This window comes from Epinephelus lanceolatus, chromosome 10 (genome assembly GCF_041903045.1).
Source record: "Epinephelus lanceolatus isolate andai-2023 chromosome 10, ASM4190304v1, whole genome shotgun sequence".
Lineage (NCBI taxonomy): Eukaryota > Metazoa > Chordata > Actinopteri > Perciformes > Serranidae > Epinephelus > Epinephelus lanceolatus.
The window spans coordinates 16,088,184-16,101,331 of NC_135743.1; the positions used below are offsets into that span (position 1 = coordinate 16,088,184).

The 13,148-nt window shown below is 40.1% G+C and overlaps 2 protein-coding genes across 2 annotated transcripts; both read right to left on the reverse strand.

Annotated features, from left to right (window-relative positions):
• Positions 1-1,084: 1,084 nt before the first annotated feature.
• Positions 1,085-2,312, reverse strand: LOC117266333 (uncharacterized). Its single transcript, XM_033641471.2, has 2 exons — positions 2,054-2,312; positions 1,085-1,950 (listed from the first exon to the last, which is right to left on the reverse strand). The coding sequence occupies exons 1-2, from the start codon at positions 2,214-2,216 to the stop codon at positions 1,304-1,306; spliced, it is 810 nt and encodes a 269-aa protein (XP_033497362.1). The 5' UTR covers positions 2,217-2,312; the 3' UTR covers positions 1,085-1,303.
• A 2,801-nt stretch (positions 2,313-5,113) lies between these two features.
• On the reverse strand, positions 5,114-10,294 carry tpi1b (triosephosphate isomerase 1b). The gene is made up of 7 exons (XM_033641390.2): positions 10,021-10,294; positions 7,471-7,594; positions 7,294-7,378; positions 6,335-6,467; positions 6,095-6,180; positions 5,920-6,007; positions 5,114-5,839 (listed from the first exon to the last, which is right to left on the reverse strand). The coding sequence occupies exons 1-7, from the start codon at positions 10,127-10,129 to the stop codon at positions 5,721-5,723; spliced, it is 744 nt and encodes a 247-aa protein (XP_033497281.2). The 5' UTR covers positions 10,130-10,294; the 3' UTR covers positions 5,114-5,720.
• Positions 10,295-13,148: the final 2,854 nt, after the last annotated feature.

The window sequence follows — 13,148 nt, forward strand, 5'->3', positions numbered from 1 at the left end:
TCCCAAGTCAAGACAGACAAGTCCTGAGTCTTCATGATTCTTTCCTGCAGCTTGATTGGATGCTGTCAGATTGGTTGAAACAAATTGGATCTGGAGGATTCAGTATCAACATTCTGGGAATAAATACTGTTAATGTTAGTTGATTCAGGAAATGAAGGGAACCGAACTGATTCTTGGTATACATTGTAGATAATAATCATTGGGCTTGGTGGAAGGTATCAAGCGCTTTTGATTTAAAACGCTCAAGTCCAGGTCAGGTCATGAGTCACTGGTCTTAAAGTCCAAGTCGAGCTGCAAGTCTTTTTTGTTTTTTTTTCTAAAGCCATCAAATTTGTGACTCAAGTCTGACTGTCACAGCTTCCACATGCCTAAAAAAAGGTTTTCCACAAGACTTTTGGAACCTGGTCACAGTGATTTGTTCCCATTCAGCCATAAGAGTCACAGTCTGTGTTCAACTTCATCCCAAAGGTGCTGGATGGGGTTAAGATCGGTCAAGTTCTTCCACAACACGAAGAGAAGAGAAGAGAAGAGAAGAGAAGAGAAGAGAAGAGAAGAGAAGAGAAGAGAAGAGCATTTCTTTGTGGATCTAACTTTAACCCAGACTGTTTCTATAAAGTTGTAATATATAATAATACACCATCATATATGTATTTATTATATTTTGTATTAATAATCTGATCTGTTAAGTAACTGTTAAATAAATGTAGTGCAGTAAAAAGATGTAGCAGGGCAGAAAAATAAAGTATCAGAAAATGGAAATACTTGAGTAAAGTACAAATACATCAAATTGTGAAGTACGTCACTTCAGTAAATGTAGTCAGATGCTTTCTATCGATGGGAATAAGGGCTTATTCTATGAATATTTTGACTAAGAAGAAGTCTAAGAAGTCTAGCGACTGAGAGTACTGTCAGTTCCCAGAACAGAAGTACACAGTACATTAGGGGAGTCTGCATGCTGCCAGATACTGAAGATTGATATGGAATTGTGAATGAAATGCTGTTACTGCCACCTACTGGAGAGCTGTGCAACTTTCCTGTCTTATGTTCCTGCAGCAGAAAGCAGAATACATTAAGCAATACCAAGCCAGAGTATGTACATTTTATTCTGTAAGAATACATTTACGTTAATGTATTTATAAAACGCTGTGTCTGTGAATGTATTTTTACATTTGCACATAATTTACTGGCTTACAAGTCTTGATGAGGTCCATGCACAACATGACAGACATTACATTCGGTATTCAGGTGTTTTAATCACAGATGACTAACATATGGTGACAACATCTATTGGACAGTAGTGTTTTCACTGAGAGTCAGGCAAACTGTCTCTCTTATGCACACTTCTCATGTGCCTGCCAAGAGACTCCATCCACTTGAAGGATTTGCCACAGTAATTACAGACAAAGTGTTTCCCTTCAGTGTGTATAGTCTGGTGTCTGTTCAGAGCGCTGGTTGTGATAAAAGTCTTCCTGCATATCTCACATCTGTAAGGCCTCTCCCCTGTGTGTGTCCTGATGTGAGCAGCCAGGTGGGAGCAGTTACTGAAACGCTTCTCGCACACAGAGCAGCAGTAGGGTTTGTCCTTGCTCTCCTCGCCGTGGTTGTTGTGGTAAGGGTGGAAGTGTAAGGTGGGGTCCTGCAGACTGTTTTTCAGGCTGGAAGGAGACGAGATGAAGTCTTTGATATCTGACTCGAGGCTTTCGAGCTGCTCTGCATTGTGAGCCATCCAGAAGTCCCTGTGGCTCTTCAGCTGCTGCTCCTTCTTCACCTCTGAGGGCTCTGGGTGCTCCTGCTCCATGCTGCTGCCCTCATCCTCCTCCTCACAGTGATGGGACTCAGGAGGCTCCACTGCAGGGACAGACTGGTGGTGCTGAGGAGGAGGAGGAGGGTGGTGGTGGTGATGGGTGAGCTGCTGCATCTGAGCTCCGAGGCTTCTGTCCAACAAAGGCTCTGGATGGAAGACAAATAATAACACTACAGTCGTGCTACTTATCTCACAAATAACGCAAAGCTGCCTGAGGTTATGATGCATTCAGGTTCCATTCAAACCAACCTGATTTGAGAAGCTTCAGCTGCATCCTCAGACGACTGATTTCTAAATCTTTTGAGCGAGATATCTCCTCTTTGTACTCGGCTATTGTCTTCTCCACAGCTCCAAATATTTCCTCCGCCGCAGCTGTCAGTCTCTCGCTGAGGAAAGCTTTCAGTGACTGCATCTTCTGACGTTTAGAAAGAAAATTAACAGCTTTCGGTTGCGCTGGGAGACGTATTGTACGAGTCAATGAACGTCACGCTTCGCTTGTAAACACGGACATGAGACTGAGCCACGCAAAGCGGTCAATGTGGCTCACTACCGCCCCCTGCTGGACCGGGGTGCAAAGGTAGGACACCAGGCTGCAGAGGAGGGCATGGACAAAATATAAAGAACACCTTATGACATCATGCACATGACAGAGCTGGAAGAAATACTCAGATGCTGCTACAGATGCTGAAATTGCAGTGCAGGAGCAGCTCCAAAAATGTGTCAGGTTTCCTTTAAAAGTAAAAGAACATAGATACTTATCATAAAACATAAGAAGAGTTGCTAAGGACAAAAACCAATAAATAAATAAATAAATAAATAAATAAATACATTAAATAAAATATAATGAATATTTTCCTTATACAGAGAGGATGTACTACAACTAAACCTCAGGGACATTTTGACTTACAAACATATGTTAATAAACACACCAATGGATCGGAAATTATCAAAGTTGGGAAAGAAAAACAAGATGTTCAGCATCAACCCCCACCTCTGTATGGTTGTCAATTTTTTGTCATTTATATGAATATGAAAGACAATTTAACAAAATCAGTATACAAGTTTAAGTTAAAGTTGGTCCAGGATAATTTGCAAATCCAGAGAGGGCAGAATGTCAATAAGGGGACCCCATTTTGTTGCTACTTTAAAGGGAAATTTCCTCATTTTATGACGGGAAGCATACAGTCTTAGCATTCAGTCTCTTGTTGAATTGAATTACATCATAATCGATAAGTATTCTTGTTATTCTATCTTTCCTACTGTACACACTGTACAGCCCTGGGGTCACTGCAAGTGTGTCAGTCTTGTGGTAAAGACACCGGTGCAAGTAAATGTTTGGTTAACGCTCAGTGTTTGCTGACATGCAGATTGTGAAGGAAATCCAACATGAATTTTTTTAACCCCAACCTGAGCTGAACTTAACTGCTCCAGAGAGTGGCAGATGCTTTGGTCTGGGTCCAGTACAGTTAAAGTGTGTGTATCAGAGAGTGATAAATACTGTAGTAAGTGTTAGGGGACATGTTCTCTGTGCTTCTCCAGGAGGTAGTATTGGACCCCTCTACTTTTACAGTCCAAGCCATTAAATCAGAAACAGGAAGTTGGAGTGCTGTTTGTGTCTTGTAAGTTGCAGGAAATTTCATTGAAATGAATGGGGAGTATGGAAATGAGAATAACTTGAAAACTACATTTTAAAAATCTGTATAAACTCTTTAAACAAGCTAACAGTATCTATTATAGAAGCTTGGTGTGTCTCGTTTAAACAGTATAAGAGGAGATGCATTTTAATAGGTTCAATTGAATTAAAATTTAATTTTTGACATATCTCCAAAAGTATAAGACATAAACATAGAAAGTTTATTTTTACATACTTTGGTACATATTAACATCAAAAATGCATTTTATTCCCCACTTTACACATTTTGCTTTATTGGACAACCTTTATTGTTTTTGTGCAAAGTTTGTTAATCAATTTGAGGGCCTGAAATTTGCCAACATCATATGTTACTTTAAGTCAGGGTTTGTTTGTTTTTAATTTCTGTGCCCAAGGCAACTAAAGGACATGCCAAAATCTCAAGGCATACCTGTATTTATGTCTGTGCACAATAACCTCTACAGTATAACGTGTGTTACCACTCTAATCATGTTATAAATGTTTATTTTTATTCACTAATATTAAATAAAAATTGACAACCAATTCAAAAATTCATATTAAACTTTTTATTAAACTTACATCAAAGCACCAATATACATCTGTTTAAATCAGAAATAATGTAAGATAATGTAATGTGTCACACACTTAAAATTCCCACGTGAACAGCGAGTACCCTGTGAAGGTTTTTTTTTTTAATTAAATGTAATAAGATAGCATTTTTAAAGTACAGTTTGCCTCTAATAAAAAATGGGTGTGCACAACATACCGATACAGTCAATTAAAAATTAATTCATAACTTTTTGTACAGGCCCAGTTGAATATTGCAGTAGTAATGTGTGCTTATCACAAAATCGCACGGCACACATTTGAGAATCACTGCTTTAAGTAATATATTACCTTAAATAAAAGTAGCTTTCTTTTAAAAAGGTGTCTGTGAAATTTTATACATTCAAAGAACTTTTATTTAAAAAAAAAAAAAAAAAACTAACTGCTTGGCAACCATTGAACCATTGAGACAGACCTTTAATTGTCAAAACGTGTAGCCACACTGGGCTTGTTAAAAGGGACTGAGCATTTAATTGGGACTAGGTAACTGAAGTTTTATGGTAGATCAAATTCATCATTCTTTACCATATAAATTATTCTTGTTGCAACCATCCATTTCATGAAGGAGGCATGTCAAATATGACTAAACATGGCTGTGCTTTGTTCGACCTTGGATAAGGGTATCTGGAAAGCTAAAGCCCTTTAAGGATTTGTGCCTGTACTCATGATGTGGTGACTAAAATACTCTGTGTGCTTTGGGATGTATTTTACAGCCTATTAAACATTAGTTTCTGTACACAAGTTTGCAATTGGAAAAGCTACAATTTCATCTCGGTACATGAGTCTACCTCTGCTGTGTGTCAGTTTTCGTTCAGCGCCAGGATAAAAATAGCAGGCCGATGCTTCTCTGTATGGCATTGTCTTGACAGGAGTTCACTTCTGTAATGAGATACTCTCCCTGCCATCCTGAGAATACCACTGGGATTACCATCGCCTGTATATGCACACACAGCAGGTTATGAAACCTTTTGGTATATACAGGAATATGGGAGAGTTTTTCTGGTAAGTCATGGGATAAACCTCATCAAGAAGACAAGATACAACACACCAAATCAGCCTCTAAACCATTTATTATAATGTTTCCTTACAGCCTTCCCACCCTTCTGCTCATCGGCCATGACACAATATGGATAACACGTAATGGATGCTCCCCTCTCGGCACAACAGTGAGAGCAGAGAGCAGATCATGCACGTCTACAGGGAGGTAAAAGCCACAGAACATCATAATTACACGAAAGAGACATCGATATTAAAAAGACAAATAAATCTGATTGACAAAGAGCTGTGACACTGTTTACACACAAAAAGTTGGTAAACTTTTCAAGTAAAGGCGTGGACCGGCCGTCCACTTCAAGGTGTAAATGTCCGTCTTTACAGCTTGAGCACTTGGTGTGGAAGTTAGTATGCACACAGACTATTCTCAGTGGACTTAACTCTTTTCAGTGCGGTACAGTGCATGTGTCAACCTGTCCCTTTTCTTCGTGATGAAATATACCCAAACAATGTAAAGGAAAAGGAGGGAATGACATCATTACACAAATACTTTTGAATAAAAAGGGGAAGAGGACTAAGTGCTGAGAGTGAGGGATGATGGAACTGATCGTCTGAATGGAGCTGGCCTCTGATCTGGACGTAGTCACATTGCAGCTGCCCAGGGTTTTATGCCTTGGCGTTGATGATTTCAACAAACTCTGGCTTCAGGGAGGCTCCGCCCACAAGGAAACCGTCAACGTCCTTCTGGGAAGCGAGCTCTTTGCAGGTACCACCAGTCACAGAGCCTGAGAAGAAGAACAGATTCATGAGACTGATGTGGGAAATGGAAAATGAGAATAAAATGACAAACACCATCTTGACTGACCTCCGTAGATGATCCTCACAGAGTTAGCTACAGCCTCAGACACGTTGACCTTCAGCCACTCCCTCAGTTTCTCATGAACTTCCTGAGCCTGACATATCACACAGGAGACACACACATTATGACGAGTCACGGGAAGAGATTGCAGTTATCATTTTCTGTGGTTACTGATATTTACCTGCTGTGGGGAGGCAGTCTTGCCGGTGCCAATGGCCCACACAGGCTCATACGCAAGCACGACCTTGCTCCAGTCCTTTACATTGTCTGTGAAAGAGACGTGTGATAAGACTTGAATTTCTATTTCGCAAGTTGTTTTAACCCAGCTTGCACAAACTCTCACTGAAATGTGTGTTACAACATTTACACTCTCTCCTGTGCACATAAAACTGTACAGTAGGATAGTCGGGGAGGTGTGTACCTGCGATGACCTTGGTCTGAGCGTGGACGACCTTATCGGTGATGCCGCCCTCCCTCTCGTCCAGCTTCTCACCGATGCAGGCGATGACACCGAGACCACTCTCCAGAGCGTGGGCTGTCTTCTGACCAATGAGCTAACACAACACACACAAGCACTGTATCACAATGTGTACACAGGAGGTACAGTGCGTTTCCTGTGGATCTTACAAGATGCAGCTCTTTCCATTTAGCGCTCAGCATCATAAGAGACAACGATAAAGCTGGGGCCAAGCAAGGTTATTATGATTAACTCAAACTACAAACTAAAACTAGGTGTGAACAAAAACATTTTAGCTAACTGAAATGAAAAAAAACTAACTACATTAATATTACATACTTGCAAAACTGACTAACATAAAATAAAATGTACAAGAAATTTAGTTTTAGTCTTTCTAAATCTGGTCAAATTTGTCAACCTAACAAACATGAAGAGGCACTAGTGTCTGTGTTTATTGGGACTGGGATTTATACACGACTGAGTCAAATGCCTTCTAAGAGTGTCGTATTTGTATTGCAATACATATTCTGAACCTTTTACATCTTACTCCTGACAAATACACATCCATATTACGATAGAAAAATATTAAAGTGATACTGAAACTAATAAAAACTGTGTCAAATCTAGGGGCACCCAGTTGCTCAGGAAGTAGGGCTCATGCCCTATGTACAAGGGCAGTGTCCTGTGGCCCTTTGCTGCATGTCGTCCCCTCTATCCCTCCCCCTTTCACGCAAAATTATCCTGTCATTAAAGGCAAAAAAGCCCCAGAAAATAATCTTTAAAAAAAACTAAACTAAAACTGAACTGAAATGAGCAAACCGACTCTTGAAACTAACCGAAAATAAAAAAAGAAAAGAAAAATACAAATCTATAATTAACTCTGATGCAAAGTGAAAGAATAGGATAAAATCATCCGTAATTACCTCATCACTCTCTCCGAAGACGTGGCGCCTCTCAGAGTGTCCCAGGATCACCCAGTGTACTCCACAGTCCTTGATCATCGCAGGGCTGAACACAGATAATATCCATATGATTAACACAAAAATGTTTTATACTGTGAACCACACACTGCTTATTTTCCTCTGAGAGACACAACATACCTGATCTCCCCAGTGAAGGCACCCTTGGCAACTTTGTAGCAGTTCTGGGCAGCAACGCCGAACTTGGCATCCAGCTTGGACCTGGCGAAGTCCAGGTAGATTGAAGGAGCACCACAGACCACCTCTATTAAACCAGAAGAAGAAAACAATGCCAAGGGTCAGGTCTGTATGCAGTCTCTGTATTAGGACCAACAGTCTCTTGTGTTGTAGTAGTTTGGAGTTAACTTTTGTTATGTGCAAGAAGATACCAACTGCACATACAAAAGAAAGGGGCGATTCCAGACCTTGCATAAAGATGCCAAAATGTGGGCTTAAACACAGATCTGTCCGTTAAAGGGCAGCCCATACAGACACTGGACAACCACCCTGAATTGCTGTCAAGTACAAAACTAAATATGTACGTCTTCCCACAGCATTTCAACACCACCATAAATTCAGCTCTGTTTCTCAAACCCATAGACTGTATAAAATAATGGATGTAGGTATTGTGACATTTTGGCTGTCGCCATCTTGGAATTTTGGAGCCAGAAGTGACAGTATTTGGACAAGAGGGTGGAGTTGTGGAGGAGTGAGGGGTGGATAATGATGGAGAGCCCGAGGAAACTCAAAGTAGCCCATCCTTAATTATGTGTAACTTTAAGCCCTAATAAAATGCAAACTAGTGAGTTATATAAAAATTCATCACCCAGAGACCAAAACTGTTTTTGTACCAGGCTATAAACATGTTTATTTCTGCTGTAAAGTTGGGGAATTAAAACATGGCTGTCTATGGGGATTAACTGTTTTGGAGCCAGACTCAGGTGGCTGTTAGACGAGCTGCAGTTTTTGGCACTTCCGCGTTGGCTTCACTTTTCAGCCCTGGAGGTTGCTGCTTGTTTCAAACATGTTGAAAGGCTGAATCTATATTGCAAATGCAAACAAAAGGGTCAACCACCACAGGAATGGAAAAAACCATCCCTCTGAAAGTGATTGACAGACGTACAATGGACAATTTACATCAACAATTAAGTCTAAAATGATTGCCGAGTGTTTGCCGATGCTGTTAAAGGCTTCTTCACGTCAACAGCGCTTGTTGCAGCAGATTTCCTTCCAACTAAATACATCAATATACCTGTGTACTACAACTACTCGAGTGATAAATTGTGTTATGAAATTTAGTATAAATGGTGTGACTTTTTTAAAACTTATAGGCACTGCACTGTGTACAAGCACAAAATGTTTGCCTTCATGTGCAAACATGATTCAACAGCAGTACAGTCTGCATGGGTCAAGAGTACAGTAAAGAGTAATGTCAAGACACTGACATTCAAAATGTAACTATATCTTGGGGTTACCAGAGTCTATATTAAACCCGGTATTACTGGTTTGGTAAAGGTCATTTCTGCTCGGCCACAGTCAGGCCTGTCTGTATTAAAGGTCTGAGTTCAGCCTCCTAAAGGTCGCTCACATGGCCGCATTCTGCAGAGGTCGGATAAAAGTCACGAGTTCACAGGGTTCAAAGGAAAGGACCAGAGTTTAAATATCCAAAATGTGAAGAAAATAAAATTAGTCTTGAGAGGAAACGGCTGAAATTTGACTTTAAAGCTCTCCAGGGAGGCCAGTTGGGAAAAGTCTGCTTGTGTTACACTCTCGTGCTTTAAGGGGGTGGATTCATTAATGGAACAAGGTCCAAGGAGAGGCTGAACATTGTGACAACTTGCCTCTGTGGCTGGCACACTGCACACAACATTACAGTTGCATAACACCAACTTTTGCAGGAGGAGCTCAGTTGGCTCAGTGACAGCGGAAACAGGCCCAGACACATTCAACGTCTCCATACTTCTCTTAATTTCCAGTAGAGTGTCATGCACTGAATGAAAAAAAACTGAGTGTCCTTAAAAAAAAAAAACAGCTGCAGCAGCCTGTCTGCAGGAAGCAGACGGCAACAGGGCTGCTTTCAAGTCATGCTGGAAAAATGGTCAACGAGACAAATGAACAGCTAAAAACTACATTTATCAGTGTTTTCTGTGACCCTCTTTGTTGTTTAACAAACTGCCTAAACAAGTAGTTTACAAGGGGAAGCTCACAAGGGGTTATTGTGTTCCTAATCAGTTTGCAGATGAAAGAGGAGCGACATTATTAACGAGCAGGCTCACTTGAATGCACCCGGCACACTCACAGCAGAGACAGATCCGGCCGTTGGACTACGTGCAGCCGCAAACGCACACCCACCGCCGACATTGCCGAAAATCCATCCGAGTCTCTGACATCTGTCTTCATGTTTTTATTTGTTTGAAACTTAGTGTTAGGCTCAGTAAAAAATAAAGAGTTAACACTGAATGTAATTATAACTTTACAAGGGCATCAAATTAAGGGGGTGTGATGCTAATGGTGTCATTGATTTATTGAATGGCCGAGCCATTTTGACTCGTCGGTCGTGACATAAAAAGAGGCAACGCACCCAGTCGCTATTAAAACAGAAAATATGGTCGTGATATTTAGAAAACAAGTGGCTAAAATTATAAATATTTAAAAGGATATTTGGTGTACAATGTGCCAAAACCTACATACCGACATTGGGGTCCACCTTGGCTGCGTTCATGGTCTCGATGAGCTCCCCGAGGCTCTTCTTGTCGCCGTTCATCTTCCAGTTTCCACCAACGAAGAATTTCCTGCTCATGGTTGCGGGTTTTTACAGGTGTTTGCTGAGAATTAAACGGTACCGAGAGTCCACCAGGGTCTGCCTTCTCTGGGGTAAGAGAGCGGACGTGAGAAAGCAGCTCGGGCTATTTATTAACATGAGAAAGTTAACCCCTCCTCTCCGACTGCTCCATTGGTTTGTGGCGACACGCCCGTGAACGCGTCTCCCCATTTGAGGAAGGGGAAGAGCAAGATGTCATGTTGCGTTCAGGTGCTGTGTGTAAAACTTTCTCTCACATGGATTCACCTGTTAGACATGGACCCTGAGGCGAAGCGTACTGTTGTTCAGTGATGAAAGAAATACTCAGATATTCTAGTTAAATGAAAGTGTTAATGTCACAAGGTGGAAATACTCTATTATCGGTAAAAGTAAATTATTTAAAACGTATATCTTTTGGTATACAGTGCCCCAGGGATGACGTTTTTCTGTAGGCCGGAAGTTAGCAAAGCGCTGGTTCCCTCGTCAAAGAGCCTCTGGGATTTGTCCATTGGATTTGGGATTTTTGCCGAAAATAAGCTCCGTGGCAAATAAACATTTATGATACTTGCACATTTTGTTCAGCGAGATATTCTTCACAAATTAACACCACTGTTATAATTATCAGAGCCTGCAATCGGCAGAAATACAAAGCTAACGTTAGGCTACAAACGAACTACACAATGACCAAACGTCACCACCATGACAAGACTTTACAACCAGCAAACCCCAATCCATAACCACAAAAAACACCCAATATAAGTCACATTGGGTAGGAAAGATGAAATATGTACAATAAAAAAAGTAAAATTAAATAAATAGTAGTCTCCACTCTACTCCAGGGCAGCTGTCAGCAACCTTTGCTATCAAAAGAGCCATTTTAGCCAAAAAAGGCTCTCAAATAATCTGCCTGGAGCCACAAAACATATTCGAGCCTTCCATGATCCATCCATCCATTTTCATCTGCTTATCTGGGGCTGGGTCACAGGGGCAGCAGGCCACGCAACGCCCTTTCAACGCAAAGGAGCAGCGGCTCTACTTTGAGCTCCAAGTAAAAGAGCCACAGGTTGCCTACCCCTGCTCTAGAGGTTGACTCGCCACCATAAAACGACTGTAAAGCCGTGTTCAGCGCAGCGTGAAGGCATTGTGTAGTCTCATTTAGCCACTTGTTAGCAACCTAAGACACATAGAATCTTCAAAGTTCACAGGTGGGATATTTACTGATATATTTTATGTCACAGAACAAAACATAAAGGTCTCTTGAGCTTGTGTCAACCACAGCCCTCATTTCAGGCATGCAAATAGAAAACCCATTGACTTTGAGATGAGGGAACCATGAGCGGTAAAATGCAATCCTATTTTAGGGTTTTATGACTTATTCCTGAGGCACTTATCTCGAAGGTATTTTGAGACATCAGGTAAAATGGGACAAATGAGATTTCACACACAGACTATATATCAAAAAGATATAGACAGTCAGTGTGTTTTTTTTTACTGGACTCTTAAATCTTGGCAGCCAGCCACCAAACATGTTACTGCATTGTACTACAAATGTGCTTTATATTAAGCAACCATTTTTATTGGTGTGAGATAACTGGGATGGCCAGAGCAAAGAGTCAAAAGATCACTGGTCCCAGAACTTGCAAGTTAAGTCATGTGGTAATAAGTGTGCTGCGGCTGAAACATTATGGGTGTACAAAAGTGGCTGTAGGATGTTGCATTTTATTAAATGTTTGACTTATAATCAAAATATTTTCACAATACACTTAACTTTTTATGGTAACAGGTTTTCAGTAGGTTCTTAATACATTCAGATAACATTGGGCAAAAAAATGAGCAAAAATTTGACATTTTTCTAAAGTGAAACCAGCATGTTTTTAGGCTACCAGGTGCCTTCATGACTACACTGATAAATGGACTAAACCATTTAAAAAAGACAAAAACATGACAGTCCCTTTTTAACTTAATATGTCATCAGAGTGAGGTAGGGGTTCTTGATGAGTTTGATGGTCCAAAATTTCTAATTTTTTTTTTTTTTAACTTGGCAAGATATTTCCTTTATAAAAAAAAATACAGCAGAGATCTATGACAATTTCTAAAAGTAACAGTCAAGGTAGTCCTTTGAATTTAGGGTGGTGTTCTTGGTGATCTACCAAAAAGTGTCCCAAATTACCCGATGCAAATATATTAATTATATTTAAAATGATTTAATTGCAAGAGTATAAGTAAGAATATTTTAGGATAATAGTTGAAAAGTATATTGCACAATTGTACAAATTTAGACTCAGATATAATAAATGCATTAATGTGTGCATTGTGTTAATTTTGCAGATGGTAAAGGTGGAGCTAATTTTAAGTACTTCATATACTGCTATGTACCTTATGCATAACCATAAGAACCCATTCTGATTACAATGATGCAGAATACACATTAAATATTTTTTTTTAATCTGAGTGTCACAGAAAGGATTTAAAAAGACACTGAACAGCAATGGCACAAAGTTGGCATCACTGGTATCACTGAGAAAATGTGAATGAGGATGTAACTGATATCTAATGTAAGTAAAGTAACATGTTGAAAAAAAACCAGCTGATAACATGATACATGGAGAAATGTTTTTCTTGTATGATCAGTTGCTGATGTGGCCTCTGCTTGTTAACTATTTCAGGTCACATCTTGTATCCTGGCGACTTCTAACACATCTCCAGTCAATGTTCTTCAATACACCACTTTCTTGTGCCTGTGTTGATTTTGATAATTTTGATATGATTTATTTGTAACATCAATTAAATCCACTATCATAGTAAATGTATTTTTATGCTTTCAAGCATTATGATAAATCTATATGAGTGTGTTTGTGCACGCTGGGCAAGTGAGGGAATCTCCAGTGTAGGACTAATAAAGACACAAAAGGACAAACTACAGCAATCACATGCTTGCTACTTTCAACCAGTCCATTAACATGTCAATTTACCAACCCTTTGAGTCACAATTTGTCACAGTCATAACATAATTACACTA

What these genes read in the sequence shown, in the direction of transcription:
- LOC117266333 (XM_033641471.2), bottom strand. Translation starts at nt 2,216, where the DNA reads ATGCAGTCACTGAAAGCTTTCCTCAGCGAGAGACTGACAGCTGCGGCG. An exon ending in GCTGAAGCTTCTCAAATCAG is followed by an intron (nt 1,951 to 2,053) that starts GTTGGTTTGAAT and finishes TCTTCCATCCAG; the next exon opens with AGCCTTTGTTGGACAGAAGC.
- tpi1b (XM_033641390.2), bottom strand. Translation starts at nt 10,129, where the DNA reads ATGAGCAGGAAATTCTTCGTTGGTGGAAACTGGAAGATGAACGGCGAC. An exon ending in GCCTTCACTGGGGAGATCAG is followed by an intron (nt 7,379 to 7,470) that starts GTATGTTGTGTC and finishes ATCTGTGTTCAG; the next exon opens with CCCTGCGATGATCAAGGACT. An exon ending in AGACTGCCTCCCCACAGCAG is followed by an intron (nt 6,008 to 6,094) that starts GTAAATATCAGT and finishes GTGATATGTCAG; the next exon opens with GCTCAGGAAGTTCATGAGAA.